The 24,205-nt window shown below is 38.6% G+C and overlaps 1 protein-coding gene, 1 long non-coding RNA gene and 1 pseudogene across 5 annotated transcripts in view; 2 read left to right on the forward strand and 1 right to left on the reverse strand.

The window, feature by feature from the left end:
* MIS18BP1 (MIS18 binding protein 1) overlaps window positions 1-21,913 on the reverse strand; it is a 47,099-nt gene extending 25,186 nt beyond the window's left edge. The window contains exons 1-7 of one of the 3 annotated variants that reach the window (XR_005363212.1): window positions 21,473-21,896; window positions 16,229-16,861; window positions 11,600-11,725; window positions 10,895-11,379; window positions 5,040-5,113; window positions 2,392-2,522; window positions 55-142 (exon numbers count right to left, since the gene is read on the reverse strand). Coding sequence is in view for 2 of the 3 variants with exons in the window: in XM_038544624.1 (XP_038400552.1) it covers window positions 55-142; window positions 2,392-2,522; window positions 5,040-5,113; window positions 10,895-11,379; window positions 11,600-11,725; window positions 16,229-16,769 (1,445 nt within the window). In the remaining variant the exon portion in view is untranslated. Of the gene's footprint in view, window positions 1-54; window positions 143-2,391; window positions 2,523-5,039; window positions 5,114-10,894; window positions 11,380-11,599; window positions 11,726-16,228; window positions 16,862-21,472 lie in introns of all 3 variants that reach the window. The other 2 variants (XM_038544624.1, XM_038544623.1) reach the window with 2 other exon arrangements.
* On the forward strand, window positions 17,196-18,179 carry LOC610412 (annotated as a pseudogene).
* The window catches only part of LOC111097209, a 111,902-nt gene continuing 109,220 nt past the window's right edge, over window positions 21,524-24,205 (forward strand). The window contains exon 1 of one of the 2 annotated variants that reach the window (XR_005363214.1): window positions 21,524-23,497. This is a non-coding gene — a long non-coding RNA (uncharacterized LOC111097209). The remainder of the gene's footprint in view (window positions 23,498-24,205) is intronic. The other variant, XR_005363213.1, reaches the window with a different exon arrangement.

A 24,205-nucleotide genomic window follows, 5' to 3' on the forward strand; every position in this document is an offset into this window, starting at 1 on the left:
TGTAAATAATACCTTAATAAAATTGCTTTTTAAAAAAGTTAAGAAGTACTTTACCTTAACTGTTCTAGAAAATGATCAATATGCTCTTTCCATTTTTCTGGAAAGCCAAACATAAACTTCCTTATGAGATAATATGGATATCCTATTTAACAATAAACAAACAAAAGATTATCTAAAAGCTGATAATTTTAAAGACATGTCATTGGTTCATTAGATCACTGAAAAAATATATACTTATTGCTTACTTTGTGCCCAGACACTGTCACAGATACTAAGGATTCAGCAGTTAACAAAACAAAACAAAACAAAACAAAACTTCTTGCCTTCTAGAACTTGCCTTTTAGTGTGAAACAGAAAGCAAACCAATTAGTAAAAACATCCTGTTTGTTAGTTGGTCATCAAGGCTATGGAGAAAAATTATGCTGTCAAAGAGCAACAGGCTAGTAGTGTATTTTTACTGGGGGAGGAGAAAGGGAACAGGCAGCATTTTTATAAAGACAGAGAGGTTCTCTCTGAAACAGCATCATCTGAGTAAGCTTTGAAGGACATCAGGGAGTGAATCATGTGGCAATATGGGATTAAAATACCAGAAGCAGAGGGAACAAAGTCAAAGGTATGAAGTAAGAGTGTGCTTGGCTTGTTTGAAAAATTAGTATAGAGGAACATGGAAGATGATAAGGCTTTGGGGTCATTTTATGGACCTAGTCTTTTACTTTGGATGAGATGGGAAGCTACAGAGAGATAGCAGGGGAACCACAGGTTTTGACTTACTTTAACAAGACTGTATTAGCTGCTATTTTGAGAAGTTTATGGAAATACAAGTGATAAAATAATGATACCAGTTAGGATTCTGCAATGATTCAGACAAAAGATAAGGAGGTCTGGACCACAGAAGTCAGCAGAGGCCTGGCTTCCAGATAAATTATGGAGATAATGTCAAAAGGGTATACTGACCCACTAGTGTGGGTGTGAGAGAGTCTGTAGATTCAAGAGGTCTCCAAGGCTTCTGGCTAGCCACTGGAAACAAGGGAAGAGGGGGAAGACTGTTACCTATACAGATTTCAGGGCGAAGACCAGGTTTTAAACACGTGAAGTCTGAGATGCCTGCAGACATCCTAGTGGAGATGTCAAATTGGCAGATGGAAAATGAGTTGAATGGCTTGTGGAGTTTTTTTGGTAAGAGATATAAATTTGGCATTTGTCACCATACAGATGAGATTAAAGCCTAAAAGAAATCAGCACAGCATTGAGTATATACAAAGAGCCATAGTCTACCCCATTATTTAAAGGCAAAGAGGAAAGAGCAAAATAAGCAAATAAACTAAGAAGGAATAGGGAGTCAGGCAGCATGAAAATCTGAATAAGGTATTCCAGAAGGCAAAGAAACAAGTATTTTAAGGAGGTAAGTATGACTAACTGTGATAAGCAAATACTAGGTTTAGCTATGTGGAGGCCACTGGTAGCCCCGATAATGGCCGTTTGGTAAAGAACTGGAGTTTAAGGCATGATTAAAGAGAATCTTTTAAAAATGGGAAAAGAATTCAAGGAATTAGAATCTTCTGAGCTATTTTTGGTGTAGATACTGGCTGAAATAAGTGAGGTTAAAAGGGTTTTTGTTTTTGTCTTGACAGGATAAGGAAGAATTAATGGAGTGAGATCCTTAAGTGAAAGAGGGGAAATAGGAAGGAGAGTACAAATGGAGAGGTTGACATAGACAGGAACATGGACAGTTCATTCATAACAAAAGCAGGTACAAATGCAAGCACGTCAGTAGATGTGACAGTGAGGTTCTCATCTGATTATTTCTATCGCTCAGGTGCTCCCCTCCTTCCCCCTAGCACCTCTCCTCTGAGAGGAAAAAAGGAGGTATCAAAAGTCTGTAAAAATAAAATAGTGATCAAGGAGGATGGGAGAGTGAATGCAATAGGGAAACATGGTAGGATACCAAGTGGCACTAAGAGACCACAACTTGTTGCTGGTAATCACAAACTTAAAGTAGAATACTCAGGTGTGTTTTTCTTCAGTCACATTATTGTGTACAAGGCATAGGCAGAAAATTAGATTATAACAGGACTGGGGTTGTGTTGGGCACGTTCAACAAATGAGAGAAATTATAGCCCTATAAAACAATTCCTCATATAACACCATTTCACTTGAATAATTAAAAAAACCACTGGACTTATTTAAACTGTCAATAAGAGTGATTAAATCAGAGAAAAATAACATACACAAAAAAATAATCAACACATATAAAATAGTTTTAAATAATGTGGTCAATTTTTTTAATTCATATTTTTTAAACACCTAATTAAGAGTGAAAAATATATATCACTGTTAGAAATATGGTTAATTGCTTTACTTAAAGAAATTTCTAATAATCAGAGTGATTACCTGCTTCTTTCATGGAAATCCGGTCTATCATTCCTTTTAATATATAAATATTGCCTGATAAAGTCCTAAGTGTGTTGTGTGCAATCCGTTCTATAATGACATTACTGTGCCAATATATGTTAGTGAGGTCTCTAGGAGAAAATAGCTTAGTTAAGGCCAAAATATTCACATTTTACCAGTAATCACAATGGACATATGTAAGTACACAAACTTATAACATAAAGTAATAAATTCACACTCCAGCTACATTAGTAATATTATTCATCTAATCAGAAAACATCTGAGGGCCAAACATTGCAGCAGAACTCAACTGCCTGGCTTATGTGATCCATTAGAGTATGTACCAAGAAACAGTACGGTGGCCAAACCAAACCACTAATATAAAATTTATCAGCAGGGAAGCTAGGGGCTTCTCTAAATAACTGGTGCTGACAATGCTTGCAACTTCATCTTATCTGATGCCATTCCAAAGAATGATTTTGCTGTCCACCTCCTCATAGTCTATACCTGTGACTGTGTTAGCTTTCATCCAGTTACATAGTTTGGATCCCTCAATCTGTGTTTTTTTTTTTTTAACCCTCACTAGACACCCAAATATTTTTACCTTCCTCTTTGAAAAGTACCAAAAAGAGATTCTAATTGGGAAAAAGACAAACTGCAAGATCAAGTCACTAACCCATAGATCTACTCTTCATATTTTCTTAAATGAAGCTAAGAACATAAAGAGAAGAGGGCACCTGGGTGTCTCAGTTGGTTAAGCATCTGCCTTTGGCTCAGGTCATGATCCCAAGGTTCTGGCATCAAGCCCCACATTGGGATCCCTGCTCAGAGAGGAGTTTACTTCTCCCTCTGCCCACCTCTCCCTGCCCCAGCTCATGTTCTCTCTCTCTCATGCTCACTTGCTTTCTCTCATATAAATAAATAAATAAATAATCTTAAGGAAAAAAAAAATAAAGATATATTAAATGTTGAACATTCCCAATTCATCAATTAGTAACAAACACACTAAATATAAGCATAATATGACTGTTTGGTCAAATGGGATTAAACTCATACATACTTTAAGACAGTCATCTGTGCTTTTTTTTTTTATTTAATATTTAAATAGCACTCCAAAAGCACTGTTCTGAAGTCTTAAAAATATCAACTACTTTAATATTCAAAATAACCCAAATAATAGGTAATATCATTATTACCATTGTGCAGATGAAGAAACTAAGAGTGAAAAAGGATAACAGCTTGCCCACACCATATAATTAGTAAGGCAGAGCAATGGTATTACAACAAAGGCAACACAAACTGCCTCTCTCATATTAAGGAAATGCACACAAGACAATTAGATATTCAGTGGGCAAAACAGATTTTATTCATTTATTTTTTAATTTTTATTTTATTTTTTTAAAGATTCTATTTATTTATTCATGAGAGACACACAGAGAAAGAGGCAGAGACACAGGCAGAAGGAGAAGCAGGCTCCATGTAGGAAGCCTGATGTGGGACTCAATCCCGGGACTCCAGGATCACACCCTGGGCTGAAGGCAGGCACTAAACCGCTGAACCACCCAGGGATCCCAAGACTGATTTTAAATAGTCAACTTATAAACTTCTGGGTAAGTACCCTGAACAGTGATATCCTATATTATTACAACCTTTTTTTTTTTTTAATTTTTATTTATTTATGATAGTCACACAGAGAGAGAGAGAGAGAGAGAGAGGCAGAGACACAGGCAGAGGGAGAAGCAGGCTCCATGCACCGGGAGCCCAACGTGGGATTCGATCCTGGGTCTCCAGGATTGTGCCCTGGGCCAAAGGCAGGCACTAAACCGCTGCGCCACCCAGGGATCCCTATTACAACCTTTTATAACATTTTTTTTAACCACTAAGAAACTGGTTTTGAAAAAGAGAAAATGGTGCAAATAGAATAGCAGAATTAGGCAAAGCCCACTTACCTGATGATGCTTTCACTTTAGGGAGAACCAGAGAGTGCCAAGAATTACTTAACATGTAGCTGTATGGCAAAGTTTTAAATAATTCTGATTCCTTTTCTGGATCAGTAATTTAGATCTGGTTGTCCCAGTTTAGATGTGAGAATCTGGACTGAAATGCATGTAGTAAATATTAACTAACCATATATAATTAAGCAGAACCAGTCCACTTATTAGTACCTCTGCAAAAAATAAAGCACTCTATATACAAATTTGAGCTGTTACTCTTAAAAAAAAAAAAAAAAAAGATTTTATTTGTTCATGAGAAACACAGAGAGAGGGAGAGGGGGAGAGGGGGAGAGAGAGAGAGAGAGAGAGGCAGAGACACAGACAGAGGGAGAAGCAGGCTCCATGCAGGGAGCCCAACGTGGGACTCGATCCCGGGTCTCAAGGATCACACCCCGGGCTGAAGGTGGCGCTAAAGCGCTGAGCCACCCGGGGTGCCTGAGCTGTTACTATTCTAAAAGTAACTTAAACAGGTGAAAACAAGAAATCTGGTCACAATCAACATGGCCAGCTTCTGCACAGGTCTTTTACTTTTCTGGCTTAAGTTTGTAACCTTGTTACAAAGTCTTTGTTTTGTAATAAGATGCATCTCTTTTTACCTCTTAGGCACAAGTTTTTGTTACAAATTTTATTAGGATGCCAAAATGTTATACTTACGTCAATTTTCCTTCGACACATACAGCAGTATTATTATTAATGATTTTAATCATCCATTCCTGTAGCCGGACCACCTAATCAGCATAAAATGAAGTGTTTATTTCCTGTGTTACTTGTAGCAAAAATTACAAAAATCTATTTATATTAAAAAACTCATATAAGTAATCCAAATGATTCTTTAGTGCTCATCTCTATATATACATTCTATTTTAAATAGCATTTAGGTAAAAAAACTCTTGTATACAATGAATAGAAAAGAGGGAGATTGAATGGAGGTTATACTGCACAATTTGTTCTCCAATCCAGAATCAGTTATACTTCAAATATTCTTCTAACAAATACTTCAGCCACTGGAGAGAGAAAAAAATCACCTAAAATTCTAGGGTATCATTAAAGACCTAACTTAAAGAGTCAGTTGTATAGTATACACTTCACCATCATTCTTCTCCCTAAAACACATAGCATTTTTCTTTCTTTTTTTTTTGCAAAGTTGATTTGAAGTTGCATTCAATTTTTTTTAAACTACAAACGTGATTGCTAATAATCCATATTTAACAGCATCCTATTCCAAAGCAAACATCTAAACAGCACAGAGAATGTTTTAGGACAGAATCCTATTGTAGAGGAAAATTTCTATGAATGTGGAGAAATTGCTTCTATTGAGTCAAAACTTAACACTGAACTATTTCTGATGAGAAATTCAGCAAAAGCCATAAAATAATTTGAGTAGCCATTTACTTTACATACAAAAAATTATAATTTTATAAGGAGAAATTCTTCAGTGGTAGTTTTATGTTGGGCCAGAAAAAGATGCTAAAATGGAAGGTGCTCTTTGTTACTGCACTTCTCCCCAATTATGTTTATTTTTATTTTTTCCTTAATCATGTTCATCTTTAATATCATAGGTAGTGGAACAAACAATGAAATGCCTTTCTTTTTTAAAAAATATTTTCATATTTGGAACTAAGATAGATAAAGAACAGTCACATGGAAATGAGTAAAATAATACTAGGCAATGTTCCAAGCCTCTTAAGATTCAAATGACTCATGTTATCCTGTAACACTAGGAGGCAGATAATATCCCATCTTCATTTTATAGATAAAGAAACTGTAAAGTCTAGTTAAATAATTTGCCCATGTCACACATAGCTAGTTAGGGGCACAAATTGATTACAAATCTGGGAATTGTGGCTCCAGAATCTTGTACCATCCTGCTTACATAAAATATCAAAATGTTCATTCATATTCATTCAGATTTTTTGAGCTCTGCTATGTGCCAAGCCCTGTTTTAGGCAGTGGATTCAGCAAGAAAAATGGCTGCCCTATTAGAGCAAACGTGTGTGTATATGCTCTCATGCACTCACAGGGGTTGGGGGGTAGATGTGTAGAAGCAAGTGGAGTGGTGGTGGTTATATCCAAACAAATGGACGAATAATGTATAGCAGTGATAATTATAAAAAATAAGGCATGCTTACTCAGATATGATAGGGAAGGTCTTGGAACATAGAACCAAATAAAGTAAGGGTAAGACATGGGTCAACTGGGAGTAGATTCTTCCAGGCAGAGGGAACAGGTACAAAGGACCTAAGTAGATAGCACAGAAGGCACAGTAGTAGTAAGCAAGAGAGCAAGGTGGGGAAGGGTTGTAAGAGATGAGGTTAGGCACGTCAAGGACTGAATTAGGTAGAGTCCTGTAAACAAACTATGGTAAAGGCTTAGGGTTTTCTCTTGAGATAGGTGTTATTGGAGGATTTTGAGCAGAGTAGCCAGATGACTTAATGAGTTGATGGGTAGAAATTGAGACTATATAAAGATTCTAGCAGGGCACTTGGGAGGCTCAGTTGGTTAAATGTCAAACTCTTGATTTCAGCCCAGGTCATGACCTCAGGGTAATGGGATCCAGCCCCACACAAGGCCTGCTCACGGGGAGTCTGCTTAAGATTCTCTCTTCCTCTGCCCCTTCTGCTCATGTATAATTTTTTTTTTTTTTTTTTTTATGATAGTCACAGAGAGAGAGAGAGAGAAAGAGGCAGAGACATAGGCAGAGGGAGAAGCAGGCTCCATGCACCGGGAGCCCGATGTGGGATTCGATCCCAGGTCTCCAGGATCGCGCCCTGGGCCAAAGGCAGGCGCCAAACCACTGCGCCACCCAGGGATCCATCTCCTGCTCATGTATATACTCTTTTCCTCTATGGTAAATAAATAAAATCTTAAATAAAAAAAAAGAAAAGAAGATGATTCTGGGTTCTGTCTGGAAAACAGAATGAAGGAGAAAGAGGCAACAGAGAAAGCAAGGAAATAATTAGGCTATTGTAGTTATCCAAGAGATTATGGTGCTCTGGACTAGTAGGCACTGGTTGAATAGTGAAAAGTAGACAGATTCAGGATAGCAGAGCCATCAGGATTTCCTCATGGTTTGGATGTGGATTATGATAGAAAAACAAGAGTCTCAAATGAATCTAAAATTTTTAACCTAAGTATCTGGGGAAATGGTATTACTATGTACCATTAGGGGACCCAACAGAAGTTTTGGGGGAAGAAATCGAGTTTACTTTTGGACATATTAAACCTGAGATGGCTATTAGATATCAATGGAGAAGTCATATAGAGAATTGATTATGTGAGTAGAGGGTTTAGGAGAATGTTCTGGACTGGAGATATATATTTGGGAACTATCAGTAGAGAAATGGAAAAAAAGAAAGAAAGAAATGGAATTCAAAGCTACAGCACTGGATAATACAGTTTTACAGAGTGAGTATGGGTACTAGAGAATCAATTTCAAGGGCTGATGCTGGGGAATTCCAACATTATAGGTTATGACAAGAGGAAGCAGCAAAGGGGAATGAGAAGAATGGCCAGCGAGATGATAGAAAATTAAGAGTGTGATATGGAATTCAAAAGGAAAAGAAATACAATGTTTTAAGAAGGGTATTTTGAATCACTGTGTTAAACCCTTGGAAGCAACAGAATAGTAAGAAGTAGTTAATTATTGGGTTTGGTGATACGGAGATCACTGTGAACCTGAAAAGGGGAATCTTCATGGAATGATTTATGAATGTCCAAAGTAGAACATATTTAAGAGGGAGTAAGAAGAAGCAAAAACTGTGAATACATATACTTCTTTCAAGGTGTTCTGCAGGAAGCGAAAACAAAAAAAAAAAAAAGGGGTGATAGAAGGATAGGGATAGGGAGTAAAGGAAGGTGGACTTTTTTTTATCATTTTTTAAAAATGCAGGCCATGTTTCAGCACATTTATACACTAAAGGGATGAGAGAAAATTACGGGGATAATTAGAGGGACAAAGTCCTTTAGGTAGTAAGAGGAAATGAATTGGCTTTGAAAAGGGAACACAAATTGTTCATCCATTATAAGAAAAAGGAAAGCAGAATTATGTGGATAGAGCAGCAAGTATATTGGCAGATTTGGTAATGGGAATATGAGGTTCTTAATACACTGAGAATAAGGAAGAAGAGAGATGTGATTTGGAGGTTATAAGAGAGAAAAGCATGACATACTATTCTGGGAAGGTCAGAGTATAGGATAGATTGACAAGTGAAGTGTAGCAGGACTGATACGCAATACTGAGAGCCTACTTAATGTTTGCTGTCAAATTTATTTTTTAAAAAAAGATTTTATTTATTCATGGGAGACACACAGAGAGAGGCAGAGACATAGGCAGAGAGAAAAGCAGGCTCCATGCAGGAAGCTGGATGTGAGACTCAATCCCGAACTCCAGGATCACGCCCTGAGCCAAAGGCAGATGCTCAACCACTTAGCCACCCAGGCGTCCCTGTTTGCTGTCAAACTTAAAATGAGACCAGTCGGTGTGGCTGTGCATTTTGGTTCCAGTCACATGCTACCTTTTAAAAAAAATATATTTTAGAGAGAAAGGAGTGGAGAGAGGGAGAAGGAGAAAGAATTTTAAGCACTTTGTGCTGAGCACAGAGCCTGACTCAGGGCTCAATCTCATAACCCTGAGATCACAACTTGAGGTGAAACTAAGGGCTGGATGGTCAACCAACTATGCTACCCAGGTGCCCCTACGTTGCTTCTTAGGTATATGAGTGAAATTTAACTAGGGTCACAACTTTTTTGAAAGTGAACAGAGGGAAAAGCTACAGACACCTGAGAGTTAAATCAAGGTAATGGTTATAATGATAGGACTGTGCAATCTGTAAGATAAAGATGGAGATGAGGACAGGAGAGCACTGAGGGGACTAAAGGGTTGCCTTAGTAAGGTGGAGTATTGATGGTGGGGGAGAGGGAAGAGTGCTAGGGGTAGAATGATCTGGAAAGGCAGGAGTTGGTGAGAGCAGGATGCTTGAAAGAATCTGGTGCATGTACTGGCAAAGACAAGGTATGAGTATGACTAGGATAGAGAGTAATGGTAAGGAAAAGGTCATTTAAAATCAAGAATTCAAGAAGGCTGGATGGATCATCTATATAGATGTTAGTGTCACCAAAGCGGATGACAGAAGTAGTAACAGGTGTTAAACACTTCAATGGTAATGCAAAGTCATGTAATGCAAGGTCATGACTAGCAGGTTGTATTACATGTGACTACAAGAAGGAACAGGGAGTGATAAAATCCTAAGACACTGCCTTCAAAGAAGCTGGAAGGGGGGTTATATTAAAGAGAAGGAAGGGGGATGCCCAGGTGGCTCAGTGGTTGAGCTTCTGCTTTCAGCTCAGGGTGTGATCCTGAAGTCCTGGGATCGAGAGACAGATTGGGTCAGAACTAGGGGACGTACAGAACTGTATAGAGAGAACAGTCTTGGGGGGCTTGTTCTTCTTGTAGTAGGATAAATAACATCGGAGCAGTGACAAAATTAGTGCTGTGGGATCTCCCATTATAGTTGTCTTCAAACTTTTTTCCTCAACTATCTCACACATTCTTAAAGTAACATCTAAAAATTTTCATCCTGGTAAGTCTCAATATTTGCAAATAATGCAATTTCCAAAGAATGCATTGAGATATAAAACTCTCTTATGGGGTGCCTAGGTGGCTCAGTTGGTTGAGCATCTGACTCTTGATTTAGGCTCAGGTCATGATCTTGGGGTCCTAGGATCCCTGGGATCAAGCCCTGTATTGGGCTCCACACTCAGCTAGGAGTTGGCTTGAGGATTCTCTCCTTCTCCCTCTGCACCACTCCCCTCTCCCTCACTCATGCATTCTGTCTCTCTAAAATAAAAATAAGTAAATCCTAAAAAAAAAAAAACAAACCCATAACTGTTACATCACATTTCCAATGTGGGGCTTGAATTTACAACCCCAAGATCAAGAGTCGTAAGCTTTACTGACCCAGCCAGGCACTCCTCAAATTTAGATGGAATTTAAATATCACCATCATCCTTTTAAAAATTTATGGACAAACTTTTAACAATTGGAAAATTTACACTGTATCTTTCTCTTTGAACTTGTATTCTATTTCAGTTCATTCAGAGAATTTATCCTAATGCAACATAGTATGATGGCCTAAAGTGTTTTCTTGATCACTCTATACAACAGGAAAAATTCTCAAGTCTTCGGATGCTATAATCCCTTTCTCTTTTAATTGCTGTTAATAGTAACTCAAGAATCAGAACAAAAAATTAAGAACAGAAATGAACTCCGTGTTCATCCCTAAAGTGAGTAAATTGTTGAAGATTATATAAGTTAGTAATGGAGTAAGATTAAAACTTAACATTGGATTCTCTTACTTTCAACCCACTGTTCTTTTTGCTGGCCCACAACGCCTCTGCACTGAATAATAACACACACAAAAACGAAGCTATTGTTAATGAGAGCATAAGAGCTCAGCTCTTGAAGAATGAGGGTAAAAACATAAATGTAAATCTGCCTGACATTGTCCTACCTTATTTTCTTTAACTCCATTTGTAAGAGTTTGAAGTGTACCTGGAGGAAAATTATTTGAAGCATTTCTTTTTGATTTCCGAGGTATTGCTATATGAAATCTTGGACTTGCAAGCACAATTTTACACGTATCATTCAAGGAACCCAGAAGATCAGTCTCTCTGGGGATTGTGTTCTCATTTCCTTCCTTAATTTCCTGTTGTGTAGTCTTTCTCGTTGTCACCTTACTATCAGAAACCATTAATAGACCATCATTTTTAACAGGAACACAGTTAGTATTGAGAGTTTCAACAGTAGTATTTTGGGATTTTTCAATGACAGAATCAACACCTTCTAAAACAAAGGTGTCCTTTTTAGACTTAGTGGTTATAAACGTGTTCTCCCCTGAATGAAGAATTTGTTTAGCCAACTGAGCTCTAGGTAATGTCTTGTTTGAGAATTCTGCAGTTGAACCATTTTCCTGTTTTTCGTTCAGAAATTGAACTTCTGCAAAAAATACAAAACCAAACAAAATTTAGAGAAAAATTATATGAAATTAAAAGAGAGAAAAATAATAATATGAAACTATTTATATTAAAAAGAAGTGCTCAGGTTAGGAATGCTCCACCCTTCTTCCCAGTTTTTCTCTGAAAAGGACTGCCTACACAGAAAGTATAATTATCTAGAAGATTCAACTACATATTCAACAAAACAAAAAGCACTTTACCATAAGTTAAATTATGCAGAGGTGCTTTCTTTTCCTGCAGAGGTGCTTTCTTTTCCTGCTGACATTGAGTATTTTGCTTTATTGGAAGGTAAGTACTATTTGATGATTCCAGAGGAACTTCTTGCACTGAGGTTGAGTGTTGTTTTTTTTTTTTAAGAAAAGAGGAAATTGATCAGATCAATATAGTATACTTCTGTAACATACGTTTCCCCTTATCTTCTCATACTTTCACCCCATTCTCTATATCTACATTATGCTAAGGAAGCATTTAAAAAAATATTCTACACGCTGTAATTTGTCAGCTCTAGACAGAAGTCTATTACTGGACTTAGACTGGAATAAAATTCTGGTGCTGCCACAAATCAGAAAAGTATATCATAAGATTTTTTTTTTAAATGATCCTGTACTTTTTTTTTTTTTTTTTTTAAAGATTTTATTTATTTATTCATAGAGACAGAGAGAGAGGCAGAGGGAGAAGCAGGCTCCATGCAGGGAGCCTGATGTGGGACTCGATCCCGGGTCTTCAGGATCACACCCCAGGCTGCAGGCGGTGCCAAACCACTGCGCCACCAGGGCTGCCCATATCTTAAGATTATATACAAAGTACCACAGTCCTGAAAATACTGATTCTGCTTCTGGTTGCTGTAAATTTCTAAAATGTGAAAGAACAGTTGGAGAGTACGTGTAGCTTATATGTTAAAAGTTGCAGTGTTGTGACTCAATAGCAGACCGCAACCATAATTTATACCCCTTGGACATCTTTTTAATAGACCTTCAAAGGCAAAAATCGAGTAGGCTTATCAATTAGACAAGTACAGACTAATAATATTTCTTACATTTTACTCTACTTTATATCCTAGCTGGTTCAAGTTTTGTTTCTTGATGGTAGAAATGAGTTTCTTTCATACAAAAAGGGGAATGTAATAGACATAATTAGAAGAAAAACTGAATTATTTCATACTTTTTAAGATTTTATTTATGCAGAGACACACACAGAGAGAGAGGCAGACACACAGGCAGAGGGAGAGGGAGAAGCAGGCTCCATGTAGGGAGCCCAACGTGGGACCCGATCCCAGGTCTCCAGGATCACACCCCAGGCTGCAGGCGGTGCCAAACCGCTGCACCACCAGGGCTGCCCATTTCATACGTTTAATTTCAAGTAGTATAACTGACAAAAATTACAGTTTTAGCCTTAGGAATCTTAATATAAAGATTTTATTATAACGATGTGTATCATAAAAGAAGGATAAGTTTCTATTTCTTTAACTCATTCTACTAAAAATGGCATGGTAGTGCAGTAAAGACAAGGTAGTAATTTAATCAGATACAACATAATGTAGAATCTAGGTTATTTATTTTAGGGTACAAAGTCCATGCAGATTCTCCAAAAGGTCTCTGAAATTACATACAAAATTTGTATTTCTATATATGTGAATTTTCTGGGGAAAAGAGTCATCAGATTCTCAAAGCAGTAAGTTACTTCTTCCTAATTCTACTTGGCAAATAAAACATGCTTTAATGTGCATTATTTCATTTGCTTCTCCCCTTTCTCCTACTGTATAAAACATAGATTTTGTGCATTCCCCTACCTCCATCCTAAACTCCCTTAGAAACTGCTTTTTGTGTCAAAATATATCACTGTCTGAAATGTAATATATCCACAGTCTACTGTGCAGTAAAGACATGGGCTTTCAAATAGGTACCTGTATTAATTCTCAGTACATCAGTTATTAACTCTGAGACATGCAGACATAACCTCTTTGTAAGCCCCATTTCTTTGACTATTAAAATGAGCATCTACCCATAGTGCCCGCTGAAAGGATTATATGATAGTGCATGTAAAATCTGTTTATTAATTACTGCACCTTATTAAAATTTCAACTTCAAATGTACCAAATTCTAATCATTCTATCTTTCCTAATCATTCTCTCAAATTCAATGATGATCCTAACACCACCTATTACTTCACACTTCCTCATTTCCTTCAGGTTTTTTCTCTGTGTAACTAACTTAAATTTCATGGTTTCCTTAAACGCACACCTCATCTTCTTTATCCTCTTCATTCTATTTGATAAAAATTATAATTCTGATAAAATACAACTCCCTGCCTATTCCTGAGCAGCACCTATTCAGCTAAATAAGGCTAGAGAAAAACTCATAAATAACCATATTGACTGCCCTTATTTAAGTTCATGCTCACAAGTCTCAAGTAGGTCCTTAATGTTACATAAGAAATCAAATTTAGGCTAGCCTACACTGTTTACTCTTCCATCCTCCTGCATTATTTAAACCTCCACCTCCTCAAACTTTAATACCAGCTTCCCAAGCTCACTCTCAGCTGATGACTTTATTGCCCACTTCAGATTATTTAATATAACACTGCCTATCTTCTTGTTTGATTTATCATCTGTTTATGTTCTTAGCTAAGGCCAAAACCATCACTTTTAGATTCTGTTCCCTCTCAACAACTCAGTGGTACCAATTTAGATTTTAGATTTTCTTTCCCTACCTGGATCATTCCCAATAGCATACAAAAATGTCCTTTCACCACACACACACACACACATTTATATACATTTTTTTTTTTTTTTTAAGTAGGCTCCATGCCCAACATGGGGCCTGAACTCAACAACCCTGGTCAAGAGTCGCATAGTCTACAGACTGAGCCAGCCAGCCACCCCAAAACAATAAAATACTTTGAAATTATACTTCCGGGCAGCCCCGGTGGCCCAGGGGTTTAGCGCTGCCTTAGGCCCTGGGCCTGATCCTGGAGACCCAGGATCGAGTCCCACGTTGGGCTCCCTGCATGGAGCCTGCTTCTCCCTCTGCCTGTGTCTCTGCCTCTCTCTCTCTGTGCCTCTCATGAATAAAAATTTAAAAAAAAATTTTTTTTAAATCTAAAATTATACTTCCCATATTTCTTTGCTCTCTTCAAAGAGTTGTCTATATTTACCATCATCAATTTCTCTCCTTCATATTTTCTCTTCAACTGTCTTGAATCACTTTTTTATCTTGTCACTCCACCAAATCCCTTCATTTCAAAGCCACCAATGACCTCCACATTGCTAAATCGAATCTCAGCCTTCATCTTACTTGATTTATAGCAGCATTAGATACAGTGAAGGACTCTTTCCTTAAAGCATTTTGTTCTTTTGGCTTCCAAAGTATCACTCCTGGTTTTTCTTCCTCATCTTCTTGTGGTTCATTTATTCTTAACTTCTAAATTTTGGGGTCCTCCAGGACTCATCCTTAAATGCTTTCTCTTTCTACACTTACTCCTTGATGATCTATTTTTCTCACCTGGACCACTTCCCTAAATTCCAGCTAATTTTTTCTCAGTAGCCCAATCACATGTACACTTCAATTTTTAATAGATCAAAAGTAACATACAAAAAACTTAATTACTAAGTACCTCCCCACCCTGCCTATCCCATTTCAGTTAAATCATTCCATCTTTACAGTTACTCAAAGAAACCCAGAACCAAACAAACGAAAAGAACACCCTAGAGCCATCCTTTATATCTTTTATATTCCAAACCCAGTCTATGAGCTCTTCCTTCAAAAAAAACACCCAGAATCCAACCACTTATTTTCACTGCTACCACCTAAACCAAACCTGTATCTTACCTCACTTAGATTACTGCGCTATTTCAAATTGACAGCAGGTGATACTTTTAAAATATAAGTCAGATCATGTCACTTCTCTGCTCAGAGCCCTCTAATGACTCCTTAATTTGCTCACATAAAACCCTAAACTCTTATGTTCACCTATAAAAGCTCTACATTTTTTAATTGTATCTGTCTCCTTCTCTCTACCTCTTTCCACTCACTCTATGATATACTAATCTCATAGCTCGTCCTTGAATTTGTGGAGGAATGCTATTTCAGAGCATTTGTACTAGTTATTACCTTGTCTGGATCATCCTTCCCAATATTTTTTTTTTTTAAAGATTTTATTTATTTATTCATGAGAGACACAGAGAGAGAGGCAGAGACAGGCAGAGGGAGAAGCAGGCTCCATGCAGGGAGCCTGACGCGGAACTTGATCCCAGGTCTCCAGGATCACACCCTGGGCTGAAGGTGGCGCTAAACCGCTGAGCCACCAGGGCTGCCCTTTTCCCAATATTCTATCTGTATCTATCACTTCCCTCAATTTTTTTTGACTCAAATGGCATCTTCTCATTGAACTAACTCTGACCACCACATGGAAAATTACAACCCACTCCAACTCTCCCTATTATCCTTATTCTGTTCTTCTTTCCATAGCACTTCTCCTATATTGTACCTTTTTTTTTTTTAAGATTAATTTATTCATGAGAGAGAGAGGCAGAGACACAGGCAGAGGGAGAAGCAGGCTCCATGCAGGGAACCTGAGGTGGGAGTCAATCCCGGGTCTCCAGGGTCACACCCTGGGCTGAAGGCAGTGCTAAACTGCTGAGCCCCCGGGCTGCCCTATATTGTACCATTCTTATTTAAATAGTCTCTCCCACTACCTGAATGTGAGCTAATACACAGAGGCTGGGGTATTTGTCCACTTTGTTCACTCCTCTATCCTGAGTACCTAAAACAGTATCAGACCAATAAACACAACACATCATAGCTTTTCAACCAACACATAATAAAACTAACCTCTTGATGAACTGTTATCTGACTGGAATGATTTGTTGTTTTCCTTTTCTTCATAGACATAGGTACGCTGCAATACTCTTTTCTCAGCTCCTTTAGGAGTAAAAATTTTCTTTTTATTTTTTGATGGTTCCAACAAACTATTGTTTCCTGATGCTTGTTCTTGCTTGTCACGCAGTACTTTTTCTTTCATTCTTTGAAATATTTTTCCCGGTGATTCATAGTTTGCTTTATTTTTTAATCTGTCCTTGCTGGGCTTTATAGCACTGATATCAAGAGAGCTGTTAGAGGTGGTAGCCCCTGCTAGCATGGTGGAATGAAATCTATTTTTATTATTAAAATCTGTCATGTCTAGGCAATGAGTCCTTTTATGGTCATTCAATGTTAAAGAGGGGTTCTGATATTTTGCCAAGTCTTTTACAGGAGTAAGTGTTCCTTCAGGAATGGTGTCAAAAAAGATTGCATGCATGGGCATTTTCCTTCTTTTAGAAGATGTCTCTGAAGACAAATCAATTCCTGGATGTTTCAAAGGTGTTGCAATCATCTTGAAAACAGAAGCAACAAGTTTTCCCTAATAGATGATTCACTTAAACACAATTTTCAGGAAAGTAGACTTCTGCAGGGGCCCAGAGGAACCTGTAGTTCAATGTGAAATCAACCTTTATCATGCTTTGGTGCAAAAAAAAGTTTATTTGCTTTCCATAACACAAATATGAAGTTCTATATTTTTTTTAAAGACTCATTATTATTTTAGATGAGAAGTTTGGTCTTATATACTTGAACCTCAAGTCCTGGAGGTTCCAATCTAATATTTGCATCAAAAAGCATTGAAGGACATCTGCATACGGCACTATATTACACTATAAAAGATTAAATTTCACAAACATCACTTTTCCTTTTAGGCACTTAAATTTTAAGGCAGCAGGTATGATGATACATTCTAATGAAAGCTGAAAGATTCAAGCAGGGGAAGATAGCGGCAAAGATGGTGGCGGCTGTTCCACAGCGGGCCTGGACCGTGGAGCAGCTGCGCAGCGAGCAACTACCCAAGAAGGACATTATCGAGTTTCTAGAGGACCACGGTTCAGATTCGTTTCTTGTAGAACATAAGTTATTAGGAAACATTAAAAATGTGGCCAAGACAGCTAACAAGGACCATTTGGTTACAGCCTACAACCATCTTTTTGAACATAAGCGTTTCAAAGGTACTGAAAGTATAAGTAAAGTGTCTGAGCAGGTGAAAAATGTGAAGCTTAATGAAGATAAACCCAAAGAAACCAAGTGTGAAGACTCTGGATGAGGGTCCACCAAAATATACAAAACCTGTCCTTAGAAAAGGAGATAAAACCAACTTTCCCAAAAAGGGAGATGTTGTTCACTGCTGGTATACAGGAACACTACAGGATGGGACTGTTTTTGATACTAATATTCAAACCAGTTCAAAGAAGAAAAATGCCAAGCCTTTAAGTTTTAAGGCTGGAATAGACAAAGTTATCAGAGGATGGGATGAAGCACTCTTAACTATGAGTAAAGGAGAAAAGGCTCGACTAGAGATTGAACCAGAATGGGCTTATGGAAAGAAAGGACAGCCTGACGCCAAAATTCCACCAAATGGAAAACTCATTTTTGAAGTGGAATTAGTAGATATTGATTGAAATAGCAATGCTTCAGATATAGACATTAACAACAATAAAACATGGCCTTGAAGAAACTTATGTAACTAGAGCTGGTTACTATTGTTAAGGGGAGAGTCAACTGGAAAATTTAAGAACTCAGATATTGTTTACCCAATCCCCAACTTTTAATATATGTAATCCATCATAATTCCTTAAAGTTTGAGATATTTTACTACAGCTGTGTAAAATATTAGTTAAGGTGAAGTGACTTTCCTTTTACCTCATGTTGTAAACTAAAAGGCTCAATAAAAACGTATTCAGTGTCTTGAAAAAAAAAAGCTGAAAGATTCATTCAATTTTTTAGTTACATAATTGCCAATCCTAATTGAACACCAATAAAAAATAAATTTATTAAAAAAAAAGAAAAAATAATTGCCAATCCTGATTTTGTTATACTGCTGAACATTTTAACCATGCAGTTTTAATTGAAAAACATTCAAATCGCAAGTAAATTATATTCATTTTTTAAAAAAATTAATGCAATTTAGAATTTTTAGAGGAAATCATGTACTTGAGCACACATGACTTGTTTTAACTTGCTTTTATAAATATATTTTGTATCCCACACCTATAAATCAAGATTCTAAGTGATGAACCATACATTTTGTAATATTTGGCAAATAAATAAAACATTTCCACCTAAGGAGCTTGGAACTTACCAGTTTCAACTTACTGCATCTCTTATTGCTGAATTTATAACTATTCTAATCAATCTTTGACATCATATAAACATAAAAAGCATACCACAGAAAATACTAATGCAGTCAAATCAAAGATATCAAGTATCTTTATCTAAATAACTTCCATGAGAAGTATGCAAGTTAAGAATTCATACACAAATAGTACCTTATCCAATACTTTATTAAGAGAAAAAAAGGAAATATTCCTTTCTAACAAGGGCTGACAAAGAAGGCTAACTTGGCAATCTGGCCCTGTGACACGAAACAACTGAATTCTTCCACAGAGTGTTAATTTAGTAAATATGTACTAATGCATAGATTTATGTGTTTGGCAATGTGCTAGTGATAGGAATCCTGTGTTGCGAGTTAAAATACTTACTAGTGGTTCACTTTAAACTCTCAAAATAAAAAATGAATAAATGGGGACAACTGCACACAAAAGAAGGGCTAAGTATGTACAAGCTTCCACAATCTCAATTCCTCACAAACTAATGAAATGCTCCAAGGAAGTATAAAATGCAAATAAACTAGTGGAACTGAAAACAGGCCCAATCTTAGTAGACAAATATTACTGTTTTCTAAAGGCAGGTTATTATGGCCCAACTGAAAGGCTCAAAGAACAAACATACACGTCCTTTTTCATGTTGCCCAACCTCTACCCTCCCAATTCAAACACGTAGCAGGATGGGAGTGAGTGGTCAAGATTCTGGAAAACCTCAAATTCTAAACCCGACCTCCAAAAAAGACACAGAAGATTCCTAGGAGCCCCTCTTTCCCATTATATGATAAATAGTAACTCAATAGAAGCCAAAAGAGTTGGCAATAGTTGTCTGTGGCTTCAGTGTGGTTGGTGAGGATGTAGAGGAAAAAAAATTACCTAGGATTTTCTGACCAGAGAGGCTTTGCAGAATAGATACAGAATAAAAACAGGAAATCACCAGGTCGAGACTAAAGCTCAAAGCCCCATTCTCCTCCTAGTTAATAGAAGAGCAAAGCTAAGAAAACAGGTTATGATGCTCAGACTCTGATAGAAGAGGCTGATGTTAGAGGACAGGGATTCAGTAATAGGCATTCCTCAAGTTGAGGAAGAGAGTAGCCTGAAGGCCAAGCACACTCAACCTAACAGAGGGAGGTCACTAACAAGTTCCTTCTTGGACTAGAGAAGAGAAGAATGTGAATTCTAAAATGGTATGCTTCTGCTTCACTAACTGCTTAAAACTATTTGGAAAATCTAACTGTTGCCATTTATTCTGAAAACTGACAAATGCTGATACACTAAGAAAAAAATTGCTATTTATGAAAAAGATTTGGGTATGAGAAAACCATCATATGAAAAAGCTAGCTATGAGCACTTTATAGGTATGTAAATATATACATAAAGCTAAACAACTGTTTTTTTTTATCATGGATATGATGCTGAATTTAACTGTTACTCTTCTTCCCAAAATTACATGAAAAGTTCTTCTAGGGATTTACTGTAGTGGTAGCAATAGTAACAATAACAATTATTATAATGGAAAGGGTCAAAAATCCCAAAGCACACTAATTAAAACTGGGAGGTGGAAACAGAAAAAAATGAGAGGAATTTTAAGTTAACTGGTAAATGATATATGGCGGGGGGGGGGGGGGGGACCCAAAAACAAACTCAGCACTTGGTATACAAAGGAATTGATTGATTCAATTACTATAAATAACATTCAAAGTCACCAAATGAATCAATTTTTAAAAATGAGCAACACAGAAAACGACCAAAAGGTATGAAAGGCAATTGATAAAGAATACAGAAAGCTACTCAGTGAGTCAAATGACATTTCGTTTTACTAATAATTGAAGAGCTGCAAATTAAAACAATGGGACTTCTTGTTTATCAGATTTGAAAAGATCAATTTCAAAATATAGGTGTGCATGCTGTCGATCAAGAAATTCCATTTCTAAATTTTTTTCTTATGGAAACTACATTAAGAATGCAAATATGTAAATGGTAATAACAGTCAATATTTATTGCATATATGTCAAGCACTACATAACCTTACAGCAATTCTTAAAAGTTTTGAAGATGGGGAAACTAAGGCACAGGTGGTTAAATAATCTGCCCAAGGTCCCACAGACAATGATTAGAGCAGGACCTAAGTCAAGGCCCAAACGATATACAGGGACGTTCACTGAAGTACTGGACAAACTATAAACAATGTAGATCTCCACCACTATGGGACGAAATTCTGCTATATTCATACAACTGAATTCTATGTATTCAATAAAAAGATATATTCCTGTATATGAACTGACATAGAAAACAGCGAGGATATATTCAATAAAAAAGGAAGGAGTAGAAGAGGACATACAGTTGCATTTCTATACAACACATGAGCAAAAGCATAGGAAAAAAAATCCGGAATTGTACCAAATTGTGACTTTGAAGAGTAGGATGAGAGGGTCCTCCATTTGCTAAATAATTTTATTAACATCTAAATGTGTTTGCAAACAATGTGTAATTGAACCAGAAGAAATTATAAGCTCGATGGATCAAGTGCGTCTACAGCGCTGTGGATCTTGGGGTCCAAGAGCAGTGATGCACACAAATCATTCTAACGTAAAGGTTTTTTGGGGGTTGTGTGTGTGTGTGTGTGTGTGTTTTTTTTTTTTTTTTACAGAAATGATTTTAGAACAAAGTCCTAGAGCGTTCACCACTGAAACGAATCTGAACGACAGCAGACACGCAACAAATACGTAGACAACGAATAAATAGTCATGAAACCCCTACCGACGCCGAAAGTGTAGAAAAGCCCACGGCGGGCCAAGAATGCTGATGGGTGGGGACCCTCAGCGCCAGCGGGGGGGGGGGGGGGGGGGCGAGCGCGGGACGGGAGGGGAGCGGGGCAAGGAGTTCATACCTTGGGTGAAGGGCCTCATAGGGCTAGAAGCCGGCAGTCCGGGCTTGGCTTCGCGAAGGGTGGGCGGGCGATCCCAGGGCTCGCGCCTCTGGCCCCGCAGCCCAAGCCCAGGCGACCCGTACCCCCTCGCGAGGTTCCCAGTCACCCACAACAGTTGGGGAATTCAAATTCGAAGAGCCCGCCCTCCGGCCAGCCCCGCATTGGCGCGCTCAAGAAGTGCGTCACCGTGCGACTCGAGAAAACTCGGGGTGGCCCCGAAGCGCGAGGGCAATATTCTTTCTACAAAAGGAGGGTAACCCCGAGTTGCCAAGAGAACCTACAAGGCCACTCCGGTCTTTTGAAGAACTCGTTTCCTTTTCGGACGGCCGGCGCCCCAGCACGTTCCGCGGCTTCTCCCGTTAGGCTCTGCGGCCGGAAGGCTTACGTCCGACGTCGCTTGCGTTCTCGTGCGCTACTGCGGGTTGTTAAGTTTGGCCCTTCCGAGCCACCGTCCTCCCGTACGGGTTTGGTAGCGGGCGGCGTCCAGCTCTCGGGTTGCTCAGTGTCTGAAGAATCAGCTTTCCGGGCGCTCGTTTGACAGAGCTTTTAGTTTTCCCTGGCCGCGGTGATTTGAGAATGAGAAAGAACGTTTTGCTCTTGAGACGAAAACAGACTCAATGCAAAGTTAGCGATGCTTGCAATGGGATGTGTAATTTGAGCTATTTTGCCAAGGAGTGTGACGTTTTTTGAACCTGATTGTTATCGAATCCCAAAAGCTTTTAATATTGAGGACTCTGGGTTGCAAAGCCACAGTGAGGTCTGCGGCAGCGCAGTGAGACTGAGCCCTGCCTTAGGTCGCGCGCAGTGGTGCTCTGACCAGCGCGGGTTTGGGGGGCGCCCTTCAACTCAAGGCCCAGGCAAGACGCATTCGCTGGCTGGAAGCATTGTTTCAGTTTTGTGGGCGGAGAAGGAGGAGCAGAGGAGTAACACGTTTTCAACCCCAAACCCCTTCCAGATCCTATCCTGCGTCTTCTGCCCACGAACCCCAGCCCCCTCCCAACAAGTCACCCTGGGGCAGGAGAGTTTCTTTTGCCCTCATCCAAGGAAATTCCTCAGCATCCTAAAAACATGTTAATCGCATTTCTCCGTTGACACTGGACTGATTGTAACGGATTGTTTAAAGTGACTTTTGCAATCCCCTCGTCTAAATCCTGTTTTCACTAAATCTTGCGCACCCCGAATATTAAGAGTCCGAAATATAAACTTGAAACATGCAAATGAATGCAAGTAAGGAGGAGAAAACAGTTGAGATGAGGAGAGGGAAGGAAAGCAAATCTACATAGATAAAATGAAGTTTCTGTCTGTGCAGCGTAATGAGGAAATGACTGGACATGAACCAGATTTGTGGGAAAAGCTAGACGTTGAGGTACCTATTTAGTGAAAGCATATGAAAGCATGTGAAATGCGCTTTGTGTGCCAGAGACTTCGAGGATTTGGGAATTCATATTCCAAAGCATCTGAAGTAGAAGTAGGAGAGGTTTCTATGCCTGACCTGGAGATGGCCGTGGCTCACACATTCAGCCAGAATAAGAATCTTAAAATATTAAGGATAGACACTCAGAAATATAGACATTTCTTTTTTTAAATAACCTCTTTTCATCTGAGAAACTGCTAGTATAGAGCATGCTCCAGGGTGAACAGCAGCAGGGATCCACCTACGGATGACTAATGATTTTCCGAACAAAATGGGAGAAAACAGTTTGTGGATGAAAGTGTGATGAGAAGGCATACAGGCAAAGGGACAGTGTTCATCCGTCCATTGGGACATCAACATACTGCCCTGAATGGGCCTTCCTTTAAGTTTCAGTCAGCCAGCTGGGATAATCTGTCCAGGCTTAAGTCTGTAACTCCTGGGAACACATGCAGACCCACTTAGGGCCCAAAGGACAGACATAGGAAGAAGGGAATGGAAGCTTTACATTGTGTGGGAGCTGCTGCCAAGGCATCTGGGTCTGCTTAACCTGGAGGAATATTCCCAGGACAATGGTAAGTTCCAGCAGGATACCAATTGACCGTATAGCATTTTGGATTTTGGGGAGAGTTAGAAAAAAAAAGCTCTTTCTTCAAGGTCAGTCGTTCTCAACCAGGGGTGATTTTGCACCTCTGGTGGGAGGGGGGCATTTGAAAAAGCCTGGAGACATTTACATCATACATGTCACAATGGAGAGTGATGCCACTGGTGCCTAGTGAATAGGGGACAGCAATGCTACTAAAATCCTACAATGTGCAGGAAAGTGCCTCCACTGCAAAGAATTATCCAATCTAAAATGTCGATAAGGGATCCCTGGGTGGCGCAGCGGTTTAGCGCCTGCCTTTGGCCCAGGGCGCGATCCTGGAGACCTGGGATCGAATCCCACGTCCGGCTTCCTGCATGGAGCCTGCTTCTCCCTCTGCCTATGTCTCTGCCTCTCTCTCTCTCTCTTTCTCTCTGTGTGTGACTATCATGAATAAATAAATAAAATCTTAAAAAAAATAAAATGTCGATAATGCCAAGGGCTGAGAAATCCTACACTTTTAAGATGAAGCCCTGAAACAGGATTTTAGACCTTCCACTCTCAGCGGTGTTTCCCCTATATAAAGTGCAACTATACAATCATTACTGCTGTGTCTGGGCCTAGAGGAGAGATGGAGATGCAGTCTAAAGGGAAGTTATCCAGGCTATGTGAAGGGAGAACCTCTCAGTTTAAAAAGCAG

Source organism: Canis lupus, chromosome 8 (genome assembly GCF_011100685.1).
Source record: "Canis lupus familiaris isolate Mischka breed German Shepherd chromosome 8, alternate assembly UU_Cfam_GSD_1.0, whole genome shotgun sequence".
NCBI lineage: Eukaryota > Metazoa > Chordata > Mammalia > Carnivora > Canidae > Canis > Canis lupus.